At 42.9% G+C, this 25,323-nt stretch overlaps 1 protein-coding gene across 2 annotated transcripts in view; it reads left to right on the forward strand.

Moving 5' to 3' along the window:
• Positions 1–25,323, forward strand: part of gabbr1a (gamma-aminobutyric acid (GABA) B receptor, 1a) — a 64,852-nt gene that overhangs the window by 28,479 nt on the left and 11,050 nt on the right. For both annotated transcript variants that reach the window (XM_044034180.1, XM_044034181.1), the window contains exons 8-17: positions 6,002–6,136; positions 9,876–10,046; positions 10,988–11,089; positions 11,279–11,344; positions 11,468–11,659; positions 13,755–14,000; positions 15,331–15,394; positions 16,205–16,282; positions 21,062–21,212; positions 24,558–24,690. In XM_044034180.1, coding sequence (XP_043890115.1) covers positions 6,002–6,136; positions 9,876–10,046; positions 10,988–11,089; positions 11,279–11,344; positions 11,468–11,659; positions 13,755–14,000; positions 15,331–15,394; positions 16,205–16,282; positions 21,062–21,212; positions 24,558–24,690 — 1,338 coding nt within the window. The remainder of the gene's footprint in view (positions 1–6,001; positions 6,137–9,875; positions 10,047–10,987; positions 11,090–11,278; positions 11,345–11,467; positions 11,660–13,754; positions 14,001–15,330; positions 15,395–16,204; positions 16,283–21,061; positions 21,213–24,557; positions 24,691–25,323) is intronic.

Consider the following 25,323-nt stretch of genomic DNA (forward strand, 5'->3'; position numbering starts at 1 on the left):
CACGTTATCAATCATGCTGCAGGACACATGCAGGACACATGCAAGACACAAGCAGGACACATCCCAGGACACATGCAGGACACACACATGCAGGACACATGCAGGACACATCACAGGACACACATGCAGGACACAGCAGGACACAAGCAGGAGCAAGCAGGACACATCCAGGACACATGCAGGACACATGCAGGACACAAGCCTGGGGAGAGGCTGCACCACCAAACAGTGAACTGTGCTGGGACTGGTTAGAAATGTGCAACCAGCTTTATTCTGATTGGTGTACAAGACTCTGCATTGGAATCTTGTTAAATAGAATAGCAGGGGGAGATGGAGTGTGTGTGTGTGTGTGTGTGTGTGTGTGTGAGAGAGAGTCTCACACACACACACACACAGAGTTGGCATGGCAACACAGTTACTCTTGAAGCACACCACAGAAACAAATAAGGTTTCAGGTCTGTGAAAATATGTGTGCACATTCATACACTGAATGTATGCAGAGCTGATGATACAGTGAGGTGGTGGTCACTCATTCACACTCTCTTCTACATACACTGCGTGTGTGTGTGTGTGTGTGTGAAGCAGGCAGCTGCAGTTGTTGTATCTGCCATAAAACAACATAAACATAAACATAAAGATAAAGATAAAGATAAAGCAGTGACAGATTTCAGAGCAGAGGTTGGAGACTCTCACTCCTTGTGCTTCAGGAGTCACTGTCGCCTCCAGCTCAAGAAACAGACACAGATGCTTTGAATAGAATGAGGCTGGTCCAACAATGAGTGGCTGCTTCATCTTTGACTGAAGTCAAGGTTATTTCTGCTGCTCCGTTCACAAACGTGTTTGCAAAGATGCTTTTTTTTTTGTTTCACCTGACAGGAATAGTAATGATAATCTTACCTTTCATAAAGGGTGGGATTAATCAGTGATATCTGCATCCCTTAGTTTAACTGTGAGATTAAGACAACGGTGTAACTGGCCCTATGTTTGCTCGCAATTGAAGATGAAGGCTTTGGGATGTGTAATTATGCAGCGCACACACACACATGCACAGACACACACGCACACACACATACACTTGAGTTTGTTATCCTGATGGAGAACTTAATTGGGTCTTTAAAACCCAGTAGTGTTGGGTACAGAATGATAGTTTGGATATAGATGAGTCAAACAGGTGCCTTAAAACACACACACATTCATCAGTGTGTGACCATTAGAGCTGGTAGTATCAAGGATGTCCTCAGCTTGTTCAACATCATACAATATTCATGAAGCTCAACACATAATCCCAGCCTGTCCTTTTAAGGGATGCAGATACCCAGTGGTAGCAGACGGCTTGTTTCTCTGGCTGTCCTCGAGACAGCATCAGACTATTTACAGCCTTCTGAGACACACACGCACACACACAGAAACACGTGCAACACACTCTGTTCATGCAGACACACGCGCTCTCTGCGCATGCCGTTGCCATGGTTATATCAAAGCCCAGACTGCAAACTTTGATCAATTATTAACATTGACAGAAAATGAGACAGTGGGGATACAGTACAGATAGATAAACACGGCCAGCCTGTATTTTAATTGGCAGCCATGACACAATCTTCCATCCACTGTAGCATAAGCGCTACAGGAGCCTCAGTACGAGGTACTAGACGTAATTATGCAGAAATTAAAAATGGAGCTGGTCATGCTTTGGGGCTCAGCACACAGGCGTCAACCCAGATTAGTATCTTAGAATTTCTTAAATCTGTATATGGTGACAAAGCAGAGTTCTATCTTTCATTCAGAGATGGTTTTATATGAGTGGGTGTGGCCTTCTCATTTTTATTACGTCCTTTGAGAGCCATAATAATGAATGAAGACAGGAAGTGCTTTGATGTCAGACGGTGGTGTTTAGGACGATGCTGTACAGTCAAGGGTTCAATTCCCAGCCTCACAAGTCCACATGCCAATGCACTTTTTCTTTGTTATTAATTGATTTAAAGTGCAACTTTTTTCACCTAAACAAAGACACCCAGTGGGCGGAGCTTCCACGTGTCTGTTTATTTGCTTCTTCTCATGAGCAACATGAACCCTGTGAACTACAGAATAAGAAATACTAAATACTTGTATGTAGTTTCACAAATGATTCACATGTTTGTTTTGCATCAAAAATATTGTGAACTATTTATCAAAATTTTTGAAATTCTGTGAAATTTCATGCTAAATATTATTTTGAATGACCTTTTTTTCACTTGACCATCAACAGGCAAATGAAATATTCTTCCAAAGCCATCATGAAGTATAAAACACGCCTCCTCCGAATGGAACACAACAAATCAAAGATCACACAAAATGCTTCTTTTGTGCTCATATAAACAAAAGAAACAATGACATAAACAAAACAAATCACACCTCTAATAATAATTCATACATTCATGCACTTTCCACCGGCACTAGTTGAGTTTGACATCTCAGCCTTCGTTGCTAACATGCTATACTAGGTGAGGCCTAGTGTTTGCTCAGTGTGTGAACTGTGGGTTTCTCTGCCTTGAGATCATGTATGTTATGATTATATCATTTTTTTTAATTGAATTGAAATAAATTACAATATAAATTCACATCCCACAGGATTCAAACAGAACTTTTACAACAACCTCTTCACCTCCACATCTTTCAACGAGTGTCATGTAGCTCACGGACAAAAGAAGAAAGAAGCGCATCACAAAACACAAGAAGAAGAAAACGGCCACAAGGTGGCACTGTCAGACCACATCAACACACAACAAAACAATCGCTGCATATTGTTCCTTTACAACATCAATATTTAAGGCCCCTTTCCCAGTTAACCCAGTGGATTGTGAAAAGTGCAGGGAGATGGACTACAGACTACAGACGCGCTCTCTGAAACTCTAATTAGTTAACATAATCAGCTTAGGGCAATTTTTCATTGACAAGCAAATAGGATTTATGAATGGATTTATTTTGTTGTCCGTTATTTGAAAGGTGTAGAAGCTCACTTTCAAAGCATGATGGTTCTGATGGTTCTGATGATAAACTGCAAATGTTAAATCCACGTTTTGATGCTTGTGATGTGTAAGGGTTTATCTGTCTGGAGTAGAATGAAGTTGAAGATGTTCTGCAGATGTTCTGCAGCAGCTCTGGAAAAGCACCACGGTGTCTTCAGGATCATGTGCGTGTAGTCTGGCAGGTTCTGTGTTTTTATTGCTCCATCTCAGTGAACTCTTAGAGCTTGAAACTGTCGCTGGTGTCATTCATTTTTTAGAGGCTTCTCCTGCCAACCTGGTGCTGTGAGTCACATGACATCCGGAGCTCTATTCCGAGAACATCTGTGCCATCAGAGAGCGTTCTTTCTGCACACTTACTATAATCATTGCTGTTGTTAGAGATTGCTTACAAATATGCTAATGTGCAATGACGTGTGTAATTGAACCGGCCTTTTTTCCATAAAACCTTTATTAAGACGCAGATTATTTAGTGAAAGATATTAAAAGTACAAATGTTTTATCTTTATTCTGAACCTCGGCACCTGTTTCAGATTATGTATGTTTGATTTAGACTCTGGAGTTTGGATTTGTGAACAATCTTTGTTTCACATAAGTATTCTCTTTTATTTCTTCATTTGTTTTGTGAATTTAAATTTTTGCCACAAAGACACAATTACTCTAACACATCAAGGGAAGCTAAGGCTCCTCTAAAATGTTGTCAAATATCTACATTTCAGTGCTAAAGTTGTGCTCAAAGACGATTAAAACGATCAGAAGCAGCTGTCTATCATGGATGACGGATGGTCTTACTTGATTTTTGTACTCCCGTGTTTCAGTGTTGCTCTGCAGTGAATGTGTACTGGAGTGTCGTCATCGTAACTTACTAAATGTAGCTCTTATTTTGTTTGTTTTACAAAACCAATTTGTTCTGGAGGATTTTATGAAGTTTCGGTGTTTGTGTCTAAGTGCACATAAATGACCTGACATGACGCCACTATTATTCCATCCAACCTGCTGTTAATGGAAAACACACCAATCAATATGAAGATGAGCTCTTCCACTCAGTCGCTGATCCTGAGAGGTGATTACCTGCTCTGAAAAGGGTCAGTGCTGCCTTCAGAATGTGTGTGTTTTCTGTTTTTACATTCGTGTGTGTTTTCTGTTTTTACATCCATGTGTGTGTTTTCTGTTTTTACATCCATGTGTGTGTTTTCTGTTTTTACATCCATGTGTGTGTTTTCTGTTTTTACATTCATGTGTGTTTTACATTCATGTGTGTGTTTTCTGTTTTTACATTCATGTGTGTGTTTTTCATGTGTTTACATTCATGTGTGTGTTTTCTTTTTACATTCATGTGTGTGTTTTTCTTTTTACATTCATGTGTGTGTTTTCATGTGTGTGTTTTCTGTTTTTACATTCATTTGTGTGTTTTCTGTTTTTACATTCATGTTTTTCTGTTTTACATCCATGTGTGTGTTTTCTGTTTTACATCCGTGTGTTTTCTGTTTTTACATTCATGTGTGTGTTTTCTGATTTTACATTCATGTGTGTTTTTCTTTTACATCCATGTGTGTGTTTCTGTTTTACATCCATGTGTGTGTTTTCTGTTTCTACTACATTCATGTGTGTTTTCTGTTTTTACATTCATGTGTGTGTTTTCTGTTTTACATCATGTGTGTGTTTTTCTGTTTTATGTGTGTGTTTTCTGTTTTACATCATGTGTGTTTTTCTGTTTTACATTCATGTGTGTTTTCTGTTTTTACATCCATGTGTGTGTTTTCTGTTTTACATGTGTGTGTGTTTTACATTCATGTGTGTGTTTTCTGTTTTACATTCATGTGTGTGTTTTCTGTTTTACATTCATGTGTGTGTTTTTCTTTTGTTTTTCAGTTTTTACATTCATGTGTGTGTGTTTTCTGGTTTTACATTCATTTGTGTGTTTTCTGTTTTTTCATGTGTGTGTTTTCTGTTTTTACATTCATGTGTGTGTTTTTCTGTTTTACATTCATGTGTGTGTTTTCTGTTTTTACATTCATGTGTGTGTTTTCTTTTACATTCATGTGTGTGTTTTCAGTTTTACATTCATGTGTGTGTTTCTGGTTTTTTCATTTGTGTGTTTTTCTGTTTTTACATTCATGTGTGTGTTTTGATTTTACATTCATGTGTGTGTTTTCTTTTTACATCCATGTGTGTGTTTTCTTTTTTCGTGTGTTACATTCATGTGTGTGTTTTCTGTTTCTACATTCATGTGTGTTTTCAGTTTTACATTCATGTGTGTGTTTTTACATTCATGTGTGTGTTTTCTGTTTTTACATTCATGTGTGTGTTTTCTGTTTTTACATTCATGTGTGTGTATCTACAGTATGGTTGCAAGCCTTTTCTTGTCTCCCATGCTGAATCATTAGACATGTCAGGCCAGGTTATGTGTGACTGTGATGTGGCGATGGTCTGACAGAGCGGTGACGTATCATTCCGGTTTCTAACACAAGAAAATATAAAGATATAAAGCAGGTATTATCTGAATTAGGTAATAACTGAGCATGAAGGTTATAACTGAGCATGTAACACAGATCATAAACAGTGTGTGTATTTATGAGTCCAGAGAAACAACCATTGTGCAGATTTATATCCCCATATATTTGTTGTATGGGATCAAATATCCAGATATTATAATCAGAACAGAACAGAAATATTCATTTGATTTATATCATGATATTAATATTGATGTGCTCTAGCTCTTGGTTTTCTTGTTGTACCTGACACTTTGTTGTGTTTTGATATTTATTTATCTTGAACTCCTTCATTTCCATTTCCTTGACATTTGTTGCATAGTGTAAGTGTCTCTTATCTTACTTTCTTCATCCGTCTGTTTCACTCGTCATTATAGCCTCACTTTTCTCCGCTGTCCGTCTCTCGTCCCCCTTTTTCTTGCTGTCTGTGAATCTCAATTCATTTCTCTTCCTGTCCATCTGTTCATCTGTCTGCCTATTAATCATCGTCTCATGCTGTACTTCCAGTGTGACCCTGGGGAAGCCACCAAGTTGCTGTATGACCTTCTGTACACTGAGCCCATCAAGATTGTCCTCATGCCTGGCTGCAGCGGCGTCTCCACGCTGGTGGCTGAAGCTGCTCGCATGTGGAACCTCATTGTGGTGAGTGTTTTTATTCTTCTTCTTCTTCTTCTTCTTATTTTTACATTTGTGTTTATACAGTTAATCATTTTCAAATATGTGAGTGATATGGAGAGAAGTCAATCCTGAATACACTTATATTTACATTCACGCGTCTGTAATGTGTCAATTTCTCTGATCAAATCAAATCTAGTCTGAACCTCGTGTTCCTGGCAGCATGTGAATGGGTAAAAAAGAAGAGTGATTAAAAACATGCTGCACATAGATGTGCTGTATGAACGTGTGCGTGAATGATCGTTAAGATCTGACCATTTAACGCCATCAGCCATAAAAGCAGCATTTTTGGTGGCTAACGTAAGCTAAGGTATTGCTGTATTTATGACGAAGCTCAGCCTCCTGTGGCTGAGGAGGTGGTCGTGGTCTCCACTGTTCACTGTGTTAATGGCCACTGAGTCATCAGATCGTTGACCGTCCGGAAACTGTTTTCCATGGTCTCACCAAACTCCTCCCACGTCCGAGTTCTTGCCTTAGCTGCATTCTGCTTGGCCTGCTGGTACCTGTCATTGGCACCAACCGCCTTACAGCCACAGCTCCAGTCAGCCGCCTCCCAGCACGGCCCATTCAGACTCAATGTGTCCCGCCTCCCTCGGGACGTGGTCGCCACCAGACGTTCCCAACAGACCCTGAAGGTGGTGGCTCCTGCAGGGGTTTTCAACTTGACCAAGATAAAAAGTCTTTTAGAACCAAATGACAGATTCAGATTCAAGCTTTAAACTTATTTTACTCACTCACTGATCCTCCAGCACAGAGACGCCAGAAAACAAAATCAAATTTCTGCATCTTTTAGTTTTTGTGCAGCACAGAGAGACAGAACTACAGCATGAGCTGATAAGAAACTGACAGTGTTCAGCTCTCTGTGCTGCATGGGTTCAGGAAGACTTCTCATTCCCTGTGAATTGCACTATGTTGTTGACATTCATCAAAATGATGAACTTTAGTGCTTATGGTAATTACACAAGTTCCCCAGATCAATGCTGAAGCTGTTCATTGATTTTAAAACACTTCACAAAGCACCTTTAATTAGTGATGAAGGCAGTTTCACAATACTGCACCGACAGCTATAATACAGCATGAACACCAGTACTTATCATACACACTTAATAATAAACATGCAGATCCATAAATCAGTGAGAGATCAGATGCCCTCTTTTGACATTTTTCATTAGTTCTTCCTCCATTTTTCAGGGATTGAATTCCCTTCATCTGTTTGGCTGTCACTCAGAGTTCATGATTTTTGTTCTGTAAGTGAAGTTTTATCTAGAGATTAGTCATCAGGAACAGACAGTCCTAGCTCTTTCTCTCTGTGTCAATCATTCTTTCTTTCTTTATTCTCTTCATTAAAAATGTCTTTTCTCTGTCTGATGCCACTCCCTGAAGGTGGCCTGCTCTAGTTCAGCCTTCTTTCCACCTATTTCCTTCCTTCTCTCCTTCCATATCTTCTGTCTTCCCCTCCCACTCTTCATTTCCGCCTTGCTCCTTCATCGTGAGCAGTCAGATCTCCTGTCACACAAAGATCTGTCTCTTCTTACTACAACCGCCCAACCACCACACTCACTTATTTCTGTACGCGCCGTGTCTTCAGGAGCCTCGTCACATGTCGCAGCCTCACCAAAGTGGCGAGGAGGCAAAAGCAAGCACCACGTCTGGATGCTGATCAAGAAGGAGATCTTAACGTGGTCTTCTTTTGTAAAACCACTGTAAGCCATGGCTGCACATGGATCTGCTGCGACACCACTGCTACACCACTGCGACACCACTGCCTGCGACACCACTGCTACACCACTGCCTACAACACTGCTACACCACTGCAACACCACCCTCGACACCACTGCTACAACAACACACTGCTGCACAACACTGCGACACCACTGCTACACCACTGCCTGCGCCACCACTGCTACACCACTGCGACACCACTGCGACACCACTGCCTGCACAACACTGCTACCACTGCGACACCACTGCGCACACCACTGCTACACCACTGCACTGCTACCACCTACACCACACCACTGCTACACCACTGCGCGACACCACCGCTTAACACACAACACTGCTACACCACCGCCACCACTGCTACACCACTGCCTAAACCACACCACTGCGACACCACTGCACTGCTACACCACTGCGACACCACCACCACTGCACACCACACTGCCTGCGACACCACTGCTGGCTACACACTGCGACACCACTGCCACTGCGACACCACTGCGCGACACCACTGCTACACCTACACCACCGCGCACACCACTGCACGCACACCACGCACCACTGCGACACCACTGCACCACTGCGCGACACCACTGCGACAACACACACCACTGCTACACCACTGCTGCACCACTGCTTGCGACACCACTGCGACAACACTGCGCACAACTGCACTGCTACACACACACTGCTACACCACTGCTACACCACTGCACACCACTGCCTGCGACAACACTGCTACACCACTGCGACACCACTGCCTGCGACAACACTGCCTGCGACACCACTGCTACACCACTGCGACACTGGTGGTTAAAGATACTTTCTGTCTGTTTTTGTAATGAAGTGCGTGCGGCTCACACAAACACAGTAAAACAGACGAGTGTGACTGAATGAAAGCAGATGTGCCACCTACACATCAAGTGTGAACCAGGCCTTGATGCATTGTTTTGCTTGTAAATGGTTTGTCTCTGTTTCACTCAAAGCTGCTTTACACTCCATTCACCCATTCACACCCATTCACACCCATTCACTCACACTTTCATAGCCATTCACTCACTGTGGGCACAGCCGTCAGGGGCCACGTGAGGTTCTGCCTGAGTTTATTAAACCAGAACGAGGACATTTAAGTTCTAGTGACGTCTTTGTTTCACAGATTTGTGTTACATTTACTGTTGTGTGTGTACTGTATGTTTATGCTAATGCTAATGTCAGTCTGTGCAGTAGTGATCAACGACAACGTCAATACACTCAGTCCACCAGTCGTGCGTGTGTGTACACGCCTGCACGTCTGTACTGGACCTCCTCACTTAACCTCAACCAAGCGTCACCATGGTCACTGTCACAGTTAGAACTGAAAATAATTCATGACGCACAGGAGCCATCGTTAGCTCAAGTCGCTCTAAATTCCCATTCACAATAAAAAAGATGATTGAAATGAGGAAATGAAGTAGACGAGAACAAGAGTAAGAAGAGCAGACGAGGGACGAGGGACAGAGACGCTAAACTGTTTATCAAATGGTGAAAATGTCTCCAGTTGTCCAGCGTCCGTCCTCCGGCTGCTGTGAACTCACATCTTAGCCTGTGTCTCCACTGCAGGTGTATGTTTTATGGGCACTGAGTGTGCCGTGAGAATTCACGTTATATATAAGAAGCTGATAATGACTGCAGCAATAATAATTATGTCTTTATTTCATTTGCTTAGTTTGTGATAGAAGAACATGTCACCTGACTTTCATGGCATTATATTCTTGCTATATAAAAAAAGAGTGGGAGAGGATGAGCACAGGGATAGTCGCTCTGGTTCTCCACCTTTTTGCTGCTTTTGTCTTTAACTTGCTGCTTGAACCACTTTGAACCATCAAAGAAAGCTCTTTACAGAGATTGAAACGTGTTTCCTACAGATCCCTGGAACCTGCAGACCTCTTTGTTACCCCCGTGGATTCTTTCTGCCTTTAACTCTCTGTGTCTTTGTGCTTCACAGCTGTCCTATGGCTCCAGCTCTCCGGCTTTATCCAATCGCCAGCGTTTCCCCACCTTCTTCCGCACACACCCGTCAGCCACCCTCCACAACCCCACCAGGGTGCAGCTCTTCCAGAAGTGGAAGTGGACTCGCATTGCAACCATCCAACAAACCACCGAAGTGTTTACCTCAGTCAGTAAACGTCACTCTCATTCCTTCAGTTCAACCTTTGTTTTACCACCAAACATTTATTTTTCCTCATTTCATTTCATCTTTCTTTCTTTCGGGTCAATCAGTGGTGTAGTGGCTTGCACTCTTACCTCACAGCATGAAGGATGCCAGTTTGAATGCTTGTGTGTGTTTTCTCTGGTTTCCTCTCACAGTCCATGTGAAGATGTCGGGGGGGCAGTGGTCACTTCAGACCTTTAACAGTAACTTTTACATAGAAATGCACATGTTTCATTAAATGTTTGTTAAACAAGTCGTTTTACATGGAATTGAACTTTAATTAAATCATGTCATTTTACATGATTTTAAACCTAATGTTTAAGCACTTTTTTAATAATTCAGTTTGCTCAGGAACACATTTGCCTGTCAGAAGAGAATCTCTCTCTCTCTCTCTCTTTAAGGAACTTGCTCAGACTTTCAGTCGTGTGCATTTTCCATTTGTCTTGACACTGATCCTGTTGAGTCAACGTTACACATCATGGATTTCAGTCACATTTGAACCACTCGTCTTGTGTGTGTGTGTGTGGGTGTGTGTGGGTGTGTCTGCCTCGCCCCATCTCCACGTGATGGCTTTATTATAGGCTGCTAATAAGATTTTTACTAGTCATCTGTCTCCTGTCATATTACCACAGTACAGTGTCATACAGGTTATCATCAAAATCATATTCTATTCTATTATGTTATAGACATGTCTAACTCTGCCTAAATAATGTGTAATGAATGTAATAATGTGTGTGTGTGTTTGTGTGTGCGTGCGGGTGTGTCACACATACACACACACACACACACACACATGTTTTTGAGACTGTTTTTTTTTAAATCTCAACCTGCCACCACTCTGTGCTTCTGTAACCTCCCCCCTTTTCTCCCGTCTGTCTCCCTTGTCCTTCCCTTTCATCTTGCAGACTCTGGACGATCTGGAAGAGAGGGTGAAGGAGGCAGGAATCGAGATCAGTGTTCGCCAGAGTTTCCTCACCGACCCGGCTGTCGCTGTCAAGAACCTCAAGGTGCTTTGATTAAAAATTCGCTCACAGCTGCACACGCTGCCATTAGCAGAGAGGTGAAATGAATGCGGCGTTCTAATGAGGAGCTCCTGAACAGCCATATGTGAACAGCAGGTGCTTTACCGTGCTGTGCTATGGAGGAGTGACTGTGTTGTTACTGATGGACCTTTGTTTTCATGTTTGTTGACACAGCGTCAGGATGCAAGGATCATTGTGGGACTCTTCTATGAGACTGAAGCCAGGAAGGTGTTTTGTGAGGTGAGTCGCACTTTCAGCTCGATTGATCCCACAAAACTGAGCTCTGTAACCAGCTGCTGGTTTTTGTTAGGATGCAACATCCCCAACAATTCTCCTCATATTTATGTTCTCTTCCTGTCGCAGGTGTTCAAGGAGAAGCTCTATGGGAAAAAGTACGTTTGGTTCCTGATTGGCTGGTACGCAGACAACTGGTTCAAGATCAAAGACCCAGCCATCAACTGTACGGTGGAGAACATGACGGAGGCCGTGGAGGGACACGTGACCACTGAGATCGTTATGCTGAATCCGGAGACTGTCCGCGGCGTGTCCAACATGGTGGGAACACAGAAAACACACATGTGTCTCTTTCTTTGTCCGTCCACAAAGTTACATTTTCACTTACGTTTGACGTTATAATAACGTTTATAATACGTTTTAATAACACGACAGTCCCAGAAATATGAGACAAAACAATTCCAGCACTAGTTTTATAGAGAATAGAAACATAATGTCTCATTATAGTTACTGCTTCTCTTTCTTCATCGTTGCCTCTTGTGATTGATGTCAAAATAAAATGATCCTAAGAAGAGTGACTGCAGAGAATTAGAGCACATGTTAATAAAGGGCAGAGTGATAGTGATGATTTAATGGGAGAATAATAGGGATTATTTGTTCAGAGTCACATGATTCTGAATGTCTTTATGATTCACCTGACCCTCACTTATGCTTTGCAGGTTCCAGGTTTTCTTTTATCTTAAACCGTCTCTTTCTCTCTGTCTCTCCTCTCATTCGACCTTCTGACCCTTGTGTGACACTGTCATGTTTACTCACCTCGCCCTTCACCACTGATGTAGTCAGGGTCAGGTGTTGTGTTCTCTGTGGTCCTCTTAAGGACTCTTAAGGACTCTCACCAGTTTGAAGACGAGTTCTGCTTCTGTGGGCATGAGAGAGGTGATGATTGCTTTTACCTGTGTGGTGTGTTCTCTGGCCACGACTCAGATCTGGAAAACAGGTAGTTGAGGGCATTGGGGAGGGATGCTGTCCTGTGTGCTCACAGCAGCCGTGTTCTTCATCCTCTGCCAAGTGGAGAATCCCCAGAGTTTTTCCTCCTCCTTGTACTTTACTTCAACTTGTTGCTGTTTTGCTGGGAGTGATGTCATCCACACAGAAGAAGACACTTACTATATTACACTATACTATAATAGTATGTGCAGACTATAAATACGTATATTACTTTACATTACATGTCATTTAGCAGACGCTTTTATCCAAAGCGACTTACAAAAGTGCATTTAAACATTTGGGTACAAATAAGAGCGAGAAGTAGATCAAACTATGAAGTGCTAGTCATAAGTGCGATGTACAAGTTTTTTTTTTGTTTCTTTTTTTTTGTCGTCTTAGTCGAGGTAGAGTCTGAAGAAATGTGTTTACATATATATATATATATATAAAGTAATATATATATAAAGTAATGACAATCTGAACTACACAATAAAGAGCAAACAACAGCAAATAAAAAAATAAAAGGATCTATAAAGTTCATGCAGATTCTTGCGTGGTGACATTTCAGCGACTTGTCACCTGAGCAGTGATTGAAGATGAATTCCAGGTGTTGAAGTCTGGTGTTTTATTGAAGTGCTCTGTGGCTGTGGGTGCATTTGCTCTCAGGTGAATGGACACAGGATGAAAAAGAACTGCACCAATTCTCCGGGCACAGGGAGACAACTCATCTCCACACACACAGTGTTACCACTGAGGTCCATGTCTGGGTCCAGTCTTAAGGGCAGAATGAATCATCTGTGTTATAGAAGCAGTCCCATAATTGTGCAAATGGTTAAAGCGATGGTTCAGATTAAGTTAAGTGGTGGATGCTCCGCCCTCATCTCGCCCTGGTTCAGAGCCGAGAAAAGTAGTTCTGGGTTTGGGACGCGTAACTAACATGCATGTTTTGAACAGTATGTCATTGATTTTACAACGTTGCATCCACTCTACTCCCGGGGTCTGTCTTATAACTTCATGTTCAAAAACCCACTCACTAACTTTCAGCTTTTCTATTTTGTGAGCGAAAGTTTGAATCCAGAGTGATTCCAGGAAGCTCTGTGTGTTTTCATGTTTTTGGGTCCAGAACAGTCTGTGTGTGTCATGCTGAACACATGCAATTATCTGCTAGTGGAAACAGTGAAAGAGAACCAGTACTGCGCCGAGATGAAGTTAGAAACTAACCGGTCGCTGCTTCAGCTCTTGAAACATTATAAATGTCACCCTGTGGCAGTTAGCAGTAGCACTAGCTGTCCCTTTGTTTTCTAGAAATGTTAATATGGAGCAAAGTTACAGCATCAGTCTGAAGTGTGTTGGTCTGAGTCCATCTGCTTATGCCAGAGTACAGTGTGACTTCACTGCTTCACTGTCATGTCTGTCCTATTGCTTTTAGACATCACAAGAGTTTATTGCCTCCTTGATGTCTCTTCTGGGAGGAAAGAACCCTGAGGAGACTGGAGGCTTTCAGGAGGCTCCTCTAGCCTACGACGCAGTGTGGGCTCTGGCCCTGGCCCTCAATAAGACTGTGGCACCTCTGAAGGCCAAGGGCCGGCGTCTGGAAGACTTCAATTATAACAACCATGACATCACCTCAGAGATCTACAGAGCCCTCAACACAAGCTCCTTTGAAGGTGTTTCGGTAAGTCAGAGGAATCCACTCTCGCCTTGATGACAGTCTCTGCTGCCTCATTCCCAAACAGGGAGATACATGTGATTATTACTGATGGATTATAATACTTATGAAATGCTGCAAAATATGAGAATGTGACATGAACAGATGTATGAAAAAAGGTTCTGCTCACTTTAGTAGCAGCAGAGAGGTCCAACATGCTGCACTACATTTAACAAAGTGAGCTCAAACAATGCTATACAACGCTGCACAGTGACACGTTCGGACGTGTAAACCAGTGTCTATGTGTCTTATCGTGTTATTTATGGATCAGATCTTCACAGGGTATTATAAAGTATTCATAATAATTCAATAATAATAATAATCTGATGTCTCTGTTCAAACACCAGCTACTGCATTCAGATTTTACCACTGACTATTTTACTCCATGCTTGCATCCTAGGACGGATTATGAGCCAGTGGGCCCCGGGGCACAGACAAGCCTGAGGGCCCCGTTAAGACAACAGGGGTGGATAACATCGTCTAAAGGGCCCGATAAAGACATCACATAATAACTAGTGTTATTTGGCTGAGGGGCCGCTTTCACATGGCTGAATAACATAAATTCAATTTCATTTCTGTAGCGTCAAATCACAGAATACATAATCTCAAGGCACTGTAAGGTACGACACAAAGCTTTCCAATATTATCCAGAGAAGAGAAACCACAGTTTACACAATGAGCAAACATGAGGCGTCAGTGGAGAGAAAACACAGACTCAAAAATAAACTGTGCTCTATGATTGAGGGGATCTATTCAGACACACAGATCACATAACATAACCTGTGTCATCTGGCTTCAGGGCTCACCTGAGACCCTGGACCTGGGCCTGGTAGACGTTCAGGGACCCATCCTTGCTTGCATCACCGGTACACGCTTTGAGGCTTGTTTATGAAGCATGTGTGAGCAGCATTTCCTTAGAGAGCGTCATCTTCAGTGAGGAGGCGTGGTCATGACCAGACCACGCCCACTCACAAGGTGGAGCTAGCTGCTTTCAGAGGTTATCTGAGTTTCTTTCATGGACAATTATGCAGCAACAGTTTCTGATGTGAAAGTGATGGACACACAACCTTTCAGAGCTCTGTTGTACTGGCCAATGCTCAACGTCTGAAGCAAGTGTTTCCATGTAGCGTGAATCAGAGCCAGGCTAATTCCATCTGTTTCCAGTCTCTGTCCCTTCATATTTAATGTACACACCACAAGAGTATTTAGATTGTCTTGTCAACAATGCAAACATGTAGAATTGTGGATGTACTCCTTAAAGGAATGCATTCATTACTTCCTCCTGTCTGTGTCTCAGGGTCACGTGGTGTTTGATGCCCAGGGTTCCAGGATGGCCATGACTCTTATCGAACAACTGCAAGGTAAAATAAAAACCCGCGCAGTGTCTGCTCTGAACACTAAATGTCACTCATTCTGCACTTTTTTAACACCTCTGCCCTGGTTGTGTGTGTGTGTAGTTCACTGTCCTATAATTGCACACTCTAATTGGACACATGTCTTTGTCTTAAGCTGTTCATGACATTCTATTTGTCACCATTTGTTACTTCATGAGTTTCTCTGCATGGAATAAAGTTGAGGATTCTTTTCTACCTCTGTTCTCTGTGGCATGTTAAAGGATGAGAATTTATAATCCTGCCTCCTCCATCCATTTCACACTCCGTCTCATATTTCCTGTTGTGGTGTCGAGGTAAATTGACGTCCACAATGAGACGACCTGACTTGAATCCTTGAATCACTGTGGGACCTCATCAGTATTCTTGGTCTAGACTGCCACATAAGACCCATTTTTTTCTTTCCTTTCTCCTTCTTCTGCCCTTTGTTTGTCCTTCTTTATGCACATTTCCATCCCCCAATCCTTTTATCTGTCCATTTTTGTGCGTACCCACACATTTATTATTATGAAAGCACATTCATTACAGAAAATAGGTTAATATTGTTGTATGTGTGTATATATATATACATATATACTGTATATATATATATATATATACATATACATATATACTGTATATATACTGTATATATATATATATACATATACAATATATACTGCCTATGCTCTATATGTGTATACATATATGTGTATATATATATATGTAATATGAACAAGGGCAAAATGAATGATATGCTAGTAATGCTAATTAAAGTGTCTTTCTTTCCTAAACCTCTAGGAGGCAGTTATAAGAAGATTGGTTACTACGACAGCTCTCAGAAGAACCTCTCCTGGTTTGGAAATGATGTTTGGATAGGTAAGATGGATTTCCTGTGTCCTGTTTGTCATGCTGTGACTCAACAGAACCACATGTTTGTGCTTTGACATTAAACCTCCTCTGTGTGCCTTAACTTAGCTTTGTCTTAATGACATGTAATTATGCCAGATTTTCCTTTAACCGCTGGTTTTGGATGTAGCCACCAATTTGGATGCTGACACTCGCCCCAAAATGAGCTGCCTACACTCGTAATGTCAACTTGTGTTAAACTGTTGGCACAGAAAATGCACAGTAATCAAACAGGGGCAGCAGCTCAGCTTTGACTGGCTAACGCTGGAGTTTTAAAAGCCCCCACTGCCCTCATGGAATTAGCTGCTAGCTACTAGATAAACATTTAGAATACTTTGATGCAGCAACGTGGTTTGTATGTAGATGGTTGTTTATGACGGCCATAACGTGTTCATCTTTGCAAAGTGTAAGTAGCTCGAATATAAAAACACGTGTTATTAAGCTGTGTGTGTTATTGTCCTCTCGAGATGAGCCTTCTTGTTTTCCTGACATACAATCTACACAACAATAACAAACACACACATTAAACCACCAAAACAACAAAATAGAACGTCTCTATACACAAAGTGACAATTGATAGATTTCTGTGCTCCACTTTCTGAGCATGAGAGAATTGTGACCAAACCCAAACTAAACCTGACGCAGTTCAAGTCAACTGAAGGGAACGTCCTGTCAGAAAGAGCTTCAACTCCCGCCTCCGGCAGAACTTCTACCACGTCCTGAGGGAGGCGGGACACGTTGAGTCTGAACGGGCCGTGCTTCGTGCCTCCATTGTTGAGGTGGCTGACTGGAGCTGTGGCTGTAGGGCGGTTGGTGCCTGTCGTGGTGGTAACACCCGAACCTGTTGGTGGACTCCGGCTGTAAGGGATGCTCTTAGGCTTTTTGGCCTGTGTGGCTCCAGAGGCAGATGACAGATACCAGCAGGCCAAGCGAAATGTAGCTTTGGCGGTCGCTAAGGCAGAAACTCGGATATGGGAGGAGTTTGGTGAGACCATGGAAAACGATTTCTGGACAGCTTCGAGGAGGTTCTGTCAACGATCCGGGGACTCAGGAGGAGAAAACCGTGTACAATGGAGATGGGGGGCTGCTGACCTTGACTCGGGACGTGGGGGACGTTGGTGGGAGTACTGATCCCACTGCCACGCCTTCAAATGAGAAACCAGGGTCTGGGGACTGAGGGGTGGGATCTCCTATCTCTGGGGCTGAGGTTACTGAGGTGGTGAAAAAGCTCCTCAGAGCGGGAGATCAACAGACGGATCAGTAATGTGGGCTCATGGTGGCGGGATGAGGTCCCGGGGAAGACCCAGGACTCGCTGGACAGACTATGTCTCTTGGTTGTCCTCAGAAGAGTGGGTGTAGTTACCCTTTGAACATGAATGGTCTTTTTCTTTGTTTATTTTGTTTATCTGAGGAATTAGAGATGTTTTTGGAGTGGCATAATTGATCTGTGGAAGATTATGAAACTTAAACATTTGAAGTGAGGCCATTTTTGTAACTTTTATTGTACCATTTCCCAGTGATATCTGTGCCTAACGTCTGTGTGTCCACTGTGTGAAGCTTCAAGTCATGTAACACAAACCACAACAAACACTCAAACTAGTTTGTTGTGAAAACCTATAACCAATGATTTGACCCGATTGTGCGGTTGTTTTCTGGACTGTTACACTTGTGCCTGGACCAATCAATCCTGCATGCTGCATCGATCCACAGAGAGCAGCCACTTTTTCAGGCTTTTAACGAAACAATCTGTGGCCAAAGCTTAACTGAACCCAGAGGAGGGAGTTTCCAGGTCAGTATTGACTGACAGGGAGCAAGAGACCTGTGAAGATGAGCGAGCTGAACGTCCTTCACCCGCTCAAGCTGCAGCTCTGTGGTTTCTGTTGGTGCCGTGTGGAGATTGACCTCTACAGCGTTAGAGATCAGTTTTACTTGACTTCATTTTTCTCTCCTGAGGCTGGAACTTTCTTCGCCATCTGACATGTACTCATTGACAGGGAATGAGTTATTTCCTGCTCGGGGGAGTGTGAATACATACTCCACCACTTGTTTACCTGTGTGTGTTTACCAGGCATCTCCATGCTTCACCATGCTTCACCTTCTCACTCTGTTCACAGTCACTCTAACAACCATTTCAGCTCAGCTCTCCTTCTAATCGCTGTGGCAACTGTTATAGAGCTGGGTCTCCATGGCAACACCCTGTCCTGATTCCCTTATCAAGGACGGAGGAGGGTATAAATGTGCAAATGCATCGACTGAATGAATGGTTGATACATTTGTACACACACGCACACACAGCTTTAACTGCTCGAGTCACATATATCATATTACATTACATTACATTTGTAATGTAATCAATTTAGTGCAGCCCCATATAATATTAAATGATAAATAGTCTGTATTTATAGCACTTTTTTAGTGTCGATGACTCAAAGCTGCTTTACACGACTTTTGCCATTCACCCATTCACACCCATTCACTCACGCGTTCATACAGCGCCTGTGTGAAGCACTTGTTCTGTCACACATCTTTCATATCCATTCACATGCTGTCAGCACATTGGTCACAGCTTGCCCAAGGACACATCAGGATGTAGACTAGTGAAGCCGGGAATCAAATCCACAACCTTCCAGTTGAACGATGACTCGCTCTACCCCTAATTATAAGTGGATTTGTCTTTGTATGCATCTTTTATGCATACAATGCTGTTCCCTCTGCATCACATTTAATTCAATTAAAGTAAAAAATATTGCATTGAAAAACTCAAATTACAGATGAAATGACCTGGAATATGAATAAAAAAATGTTTTATGTTCGAAGCAATAAAAGGATACAGAATTCTTTTAAAAAGGTTAATCATTCCATCAACAAACCTTTAGTCTTTTATTGCAAACACTCTTCTCTTCCAACGTCTCACATTCAGATGTGTTGTGATCATAGCTGCTAATGTAGCCTGGAGCATCAAACCGAGAACAGACACAACATCCCAGATTATTTTTTTAAACTCAGTTCAAACAAGACTTAATACAAGTTCTCTGACCGAGTTTAAAGACTTTAAAGACCATGTGAAACACTCGGCCCAGCTGTAGAGAATGCTTCCGCCTCTAGACCTCTTGTCTTGTTCCATTTTTCCTTTCAGCTTCCTCTTCTCTAGCGGTCACCACAGCGATCATCTGCTTTTTCTGTGATCTGCAGATTGGACTTGGCAGAGATTTAAACATTTCTCTTACTTTTACGTACGACTATGTACGTCCTCGTTAAACTGGCAACTGTGTCAAATGCTATGCAATTATACGTCATTTTAGATTTTAATTTAACTTTAATTTGACATTGAACATTTGAGCTGCAGACTCTGTGCTCTCATTTAGTTAAGGTCAGGCCCGGCAGCATGGGAATGGGTATGAAAGATAAAGATGAAAGTGTGTCTTTAAAGCAGCTTTGAGTGGAGATGATATAAATACAGACCATTTACCATTTATTACAGCTGATGATATTAAGTCTTCTCAGCCCACATTTAAGTTTTGATCAAAACTTAAATGTATTTATAATTTTCAATTCAAGTATAAGAACACTGAACCCACAGGATTTCAACAGCTTCCAGTTTAAAAGGCTTGGTAACATAACGGCGAGATAACACATGTATCTGAGCTGCTGATCAGAGCACGAGATGCACATGGACACACAGTCAGTGCTCGGTACAGTGTTTTAATACAACAATTCATTATTCATTCAAAGTTTCATCAGGATTTGGGGAGGAAGAAATGTCAAGACGCAGCTTAGTAACAAATGATTCAGGACATTTTGCAAACAGCATGATTGTATTAAAAGGGTCTTTAGTGAATTTGGTGAATCCCTCTCATATTGTTCTTCGTCAGTCAGATGATTGACAGCACTGACAAGAAGCTAAACAGAGCATGATGGGCGTCTTGACACCCTGTGCCTCTCGAGGGGGAAACACTCTGACACTTCTGACACATCAGCTTCACGCTGCACTGACACTGCTGCTCTGCTTACCCTCTGACACACACACACACACACACACACACACATGCACTGATAGTGCAGATAGTCCAGGTTTAGGCAGGAGAGTCAGCATCTCTCTGTCCATCTGCCCGTCCTTCAGCCATCCTCACTGAGGCATTCTGCAGGTTTACAGACTCACAAGCATGAATTATAGTACACACACACACACACACACACATCCAAAAACAGCTGTCACAGAGACAAAACCGTTCAACCCTCTGTTCAACTCCACGATGAAGCTGTCTACGTGCGTGTGTGTGTGCGTGTGTGTGTGTGTGTGTGCGTGCGTGTGCGTGTGTGTTACAGGTACAGTATACAGTATATACTGTACTGTGTATGCAACATGTTCAATTATACCCAGAGCAGTTTTATGGGTTTCTTGGTCTTCATTTGTTCATTTCTGCACAAAGAACCACCAAACGTTACGGTTAGAGTGAGAGAAGCTTATTTTCAGATTTCTTTTTTCTCTAATCCCTTCATGGAAACCTCAAATAATAGTTCAAATCTATTAAAACTTGCTTCATTGATCTCGATATGGGATGTTTTCCATGTTTGGACGTGTTCCTGCTTTCCTGGATGTTGAAGGTCAAAGAAACTTAAGTGTCTCAAGTCAGAGCTGACTGTGTGTCAGAACCTCATTCAACCACACTAACAAAAACATCATCACTTAACATGAAAGTTGTAGTTGTGATCATACAGAGGTACATATCCTTTCCTCTGTCTCTTCAGGCGCTGGACCTCCGGCTGATCGCACCGTGGTGATTGAGGAGTACAGGTTCTTGTCTCAGAAGCTGTTTGCAGCCGTGTCTGTCTTCGCTGGCCTTGGCATCCTACTCGGCATCGTCTGTCTCACCTTTAACATCTACAACGGCAACGTCCGGTAAGTTCACATACATGAAGAAGTTTCTTCCCAGTCTTACATGATTGTAAATGTTGTTTACAATAATGGTTTACTGGTTTTGCTGTTTTCTACGGTGGCCCTGAGGCCTGTTGCACAAAACGAGGATAAGGGATTAAGTCGGGCTATGTTATGTCGTGAGGCCTTCAACTCTCACCTCCGGCGGAGCTTTTCCTGTATCCCTGTGGAGGCTGGGGACATTGAACCTGAATGGGCAGTGTTCAAAGACTCTATTGTTAAAGCTGTAGTGGAGAGCTGTGGCTCAAGGGGCTGTAACCCTCCAACATCGTGATGGACACCGGTGGTCAGGGAAGCTGTCCGACTGAAGAAGGAGTCCTCCGGGATATGTTATCCCGGAGGACTCCTGAGGCAGCTGCAAGGGCGGCCCATCGATACCAGACGCAAAGCAGCGGGTATGGGAGAAGTTCGGAGAGGACTTGGAGAAGGTCTATCGGTCGGCACCAAGGTGTTTCTGGAAAACCATTCGGGGCCTCAGGAGGGGAAAGCGGGGGACCATCCAAGCTGTGTACAGTAAGGATGGGACACTGAGGAGGTAACCGGACGGTGAAAGGAACACTTTGAGGAACTCCTGAATCCGACATCTGCGCCCTCTGTGGTGGAGGCAGAGAGGGAAGCTGATGGGGGATCATCGTCAATCTCCCTGAGGGAGGTCACTGAGGTGGTTAAACAACTCCGCAGTGGCAAGGCCCCAGGGGTTGATGAGATCCCCCCAGAAATGCTGAAGGCTCTGGGTGTGGAGGGGCTGTCTTGGATGACACGTCTCTTCAACATTGCGTGGAGGTCGGGGTCAGTGCCGAAGGAGTGGCAAACTGGGGTGGTGGCTGAGAGTGTGTGCCAATTACCGGGGCATCACACTTCTGATGAAGATGAAACCTACACACAACTATCAGGAAACACACCGGTGTTGCCTCAGGGCCCTCAGGTGCTCAGATTCACTGACCTCCTCTCCACACTCTAACCATTATACAGATTCAACACACTTGTGCCTCCACCTGATGGCGGGGCACAGACGTTCTGTTGGGGGTCCGGTCCTGGCCCCTGAAGGCCTGCAGTTTCCCTCACCAGCAGAAGGACAAGGTCAGGTCCATACCAGATACCTGTCCGGTGCATGACGGCTGCGTCACATGCAGCTCAGTGGTTCATGCAGGGAGTGTGTCTGCTGCAGAGCAGGATTGACATCCAGATCCAGATCCAGATTCAGACTCAGCTCTGTGTAGCAGCATGTCTGTAGTCACAGCTCTTACTTTAGCGGCACTTTGTTTTTTACTTTTTCTGTTGTATAAAGTTTAAGCTGAATCAATTATTCTTTGTGCGCCTTAACAAAGTCAAATCTCAAATACTAAAGACAAACCCTGACAATTTCTACACCTTCGTGCATCAGTAGGTTAATGTTCCTGCGTTCACGTGTGGTCGAGCAGCAGCAGCCTCAGTGTTCTCATCCTTATTCCCCAGCGAGGAGCTGAGAGAACCAGAAGAACCACTGAATGTTGGAGTCAAAGGTCTTATATTGTTCAATGGTGTCCATCTCCTCCTCCTCCTCCTCCTCCTCCTAATGAAAGATAGCACATGTTTCTGCATGTGTTGTCCACATCCACGGCTCTGTGCTGATGACTGCTGTTGACAACGATGACGGACGCGCCGTTCTTATGTCTGTCAATCACCTCCTCTCTTCTCACTTACACATGTACTTCACTGTATAAAGCGAGTTAATGCACCAGGGTTCAATTAAACCGCAGCAACAAAATGGCGCTCAGATGATGTTAATTGATTCATTTAAAATGGTAAAACTCTATCATCCCTCGCTCCTCATGACACTAAAATGTTTAATGCAATGAAAATCTCAATTTGGTTTGTATCTCGACTTTGACTCACAGTTCAATACGTGGTTTTATTTATTTATTTGTACAGAAATTATTGTTCAAATAATCAGAAATTCAATCTCAAACCAGGAAGAGCAAAGCAACATTTGCCTTTTTGAACGTTCTGTGACGTAACGGCAGGTTATTAGAAGCTAAATGACATCACCTTCCACAAAATGAAAGAATATTTTTGTAATGAATGTTTTTGCACAGTGGACAAAAGTCTGTGACGTTCACAGCCACACACAACCATTGTATTTATTTATTTATTTATTTAGAACCATTTGTCTTGTCCTGTTACAGCTGCTGACAACACAGTCCGTGGATTATCCTCATAAATCAGAATATTGTTTTTGTGCAGGTCTAGGTTTCATTGCCAATTTATAATTAATAATAGAAAAGCTCATCTGCTGCAGAGCATTGATTATTCTAAAATGCACTTTGTTGAACCTGCACAGGTTTCCTTTAGGTACCAAAGCCACTTTCAGACATACACTGAGCTCTGTGCACTGTGTGAATGCAAATTATTCAGCTCCCATTCACATCATTCAATATTGTCCAAGTGACTTTGTATGAATACATGAATCTGTGATTGTTCAGCCTCCAGCTTAAGCTGCTGTATCTCTCTCAAAGATTTTCCTCTTGGACTGCAAAGTCTGGAGACCCAGTTCTAGATCATCTCCAGACCCAGTTCTAGATCAGGTTTCATCTCTAAAAATCATTGTAAACACCTTCATTAAGAAGTTGTTCTGTGTCATTAACATTCATTAGATGAATGACTGCCAGTCATGGGAAGAATAGTTTACACATATTGTTTTTCATAGTGGAGAAACTTGGCCATAAAATCCATTTTCTTATCAGAGCTGAAAGGATGAACCCACAGCTTTGCAAAAGGTTCGTTAAAGCAAAACATTTTCTTGTCTTTGTGTTTGAATGTCAAATTCTGATTTAGCTCCAGACAACTTTATTGATCCGAGCAGGGCGATTCATCTGGAGCTTACTCCATTACACAGACAACAATCGAGCCATAGAAGTCTGTGATGGACAGTGAGATGGGACAACTAATGTCAAACAAAGCAATAAAATAAATAATTAGACATTTGCTATGTCTTTTATTGTGAAGTCCACTTTCATTCAAAATGCTGAGTTTAGCAACCCGGCAGCACGAGGAACAAAGAATTTGGAAGAGCTAATAGTTCTCCTTGAAAAACATAATAAAGGTGTGGCCTGTAGGCGGCGTCGTAAACTCAGAAGACAAAACGTGATTAGACTGCTTCATATTATTTTTGCCTTCTTTATCACCTGTTTATCACCTGTTTATCACCTGTTTATCACACAGACTGATCTATAACTGAGAAGAGTTTTCAGAACACTGTGCAAAGGTATTCATATGATTCTACAGTGAAGTGTCTAAAAATCACTGTTTTTGTCTTTGTCACTGTTTCAGCTACATTCAGAACTCCCAGCCCTACCTGAACAACATGACTGCAGTGGGCTGCATGATGGCTCTGGCTGCTGTCTTCCCACTGGGGATTGATGGACACCACGTCCACAGATCACAGTTCCCCATCGTCTGCCAGGTATCTGCACCGCGCTGCGCTGCGCGCTCGCTCACGCCTGCGCTGCGCGCACGCTGCACGCGCACATTACATGTCATTGTTAGCAGCTTTTATCCAGCGACTTACAATGGAATTAGTACAATCAGCGAGGGTGGGTCGAACTTCGACCATTAGCGACATGATGTTTTGCTGGGTACCGGTCTTAACCACTGAGCCACCCCACACTCACACACTCACACAGACACACACACACACACACACCGCCACTGCAGCACACACACACTCTCACACACACACACACTCACTCCCACACAAAACCTGCCGCGCTGAAACACACACACACACAAACACGCCGCGCCTTGCGCGCACCTGCATCACAAACACTGCATACGCTTACAAACACGCTTTTACCACAAACACATACACCGCACACAACACATACACACATACTTTAAACACACATACCGCCTTGCGCACACATACACACACACACACACATGCGCGCAGCACACAGACACACACAGACACACGCACACAGACACACACACACACAGACACACACACAATGAGATGAACCTGCGGTCATTTCAGAGCCGGGGGCCAAGGGCCAGATTTTTTCTGGGGGCCGGACATTCAGATGACATGAAATAAAAT

The sequence above is a fragment of the Solea senegalensis genome, linkage group LG9 (genome assembly GCF_019176455.1).
Source record: "Solea senegalensis isolate Sse05_10M linkage group LG9, IFAPA_SoseM_1, whole genome shotgun sequence".
NCBI classification, from domain to species: Eukaryota; Metazoa; Chordata; class Actinopteri; order Pleuronectiformes; family Soleidae; genus Solea; species Solea senegalensis.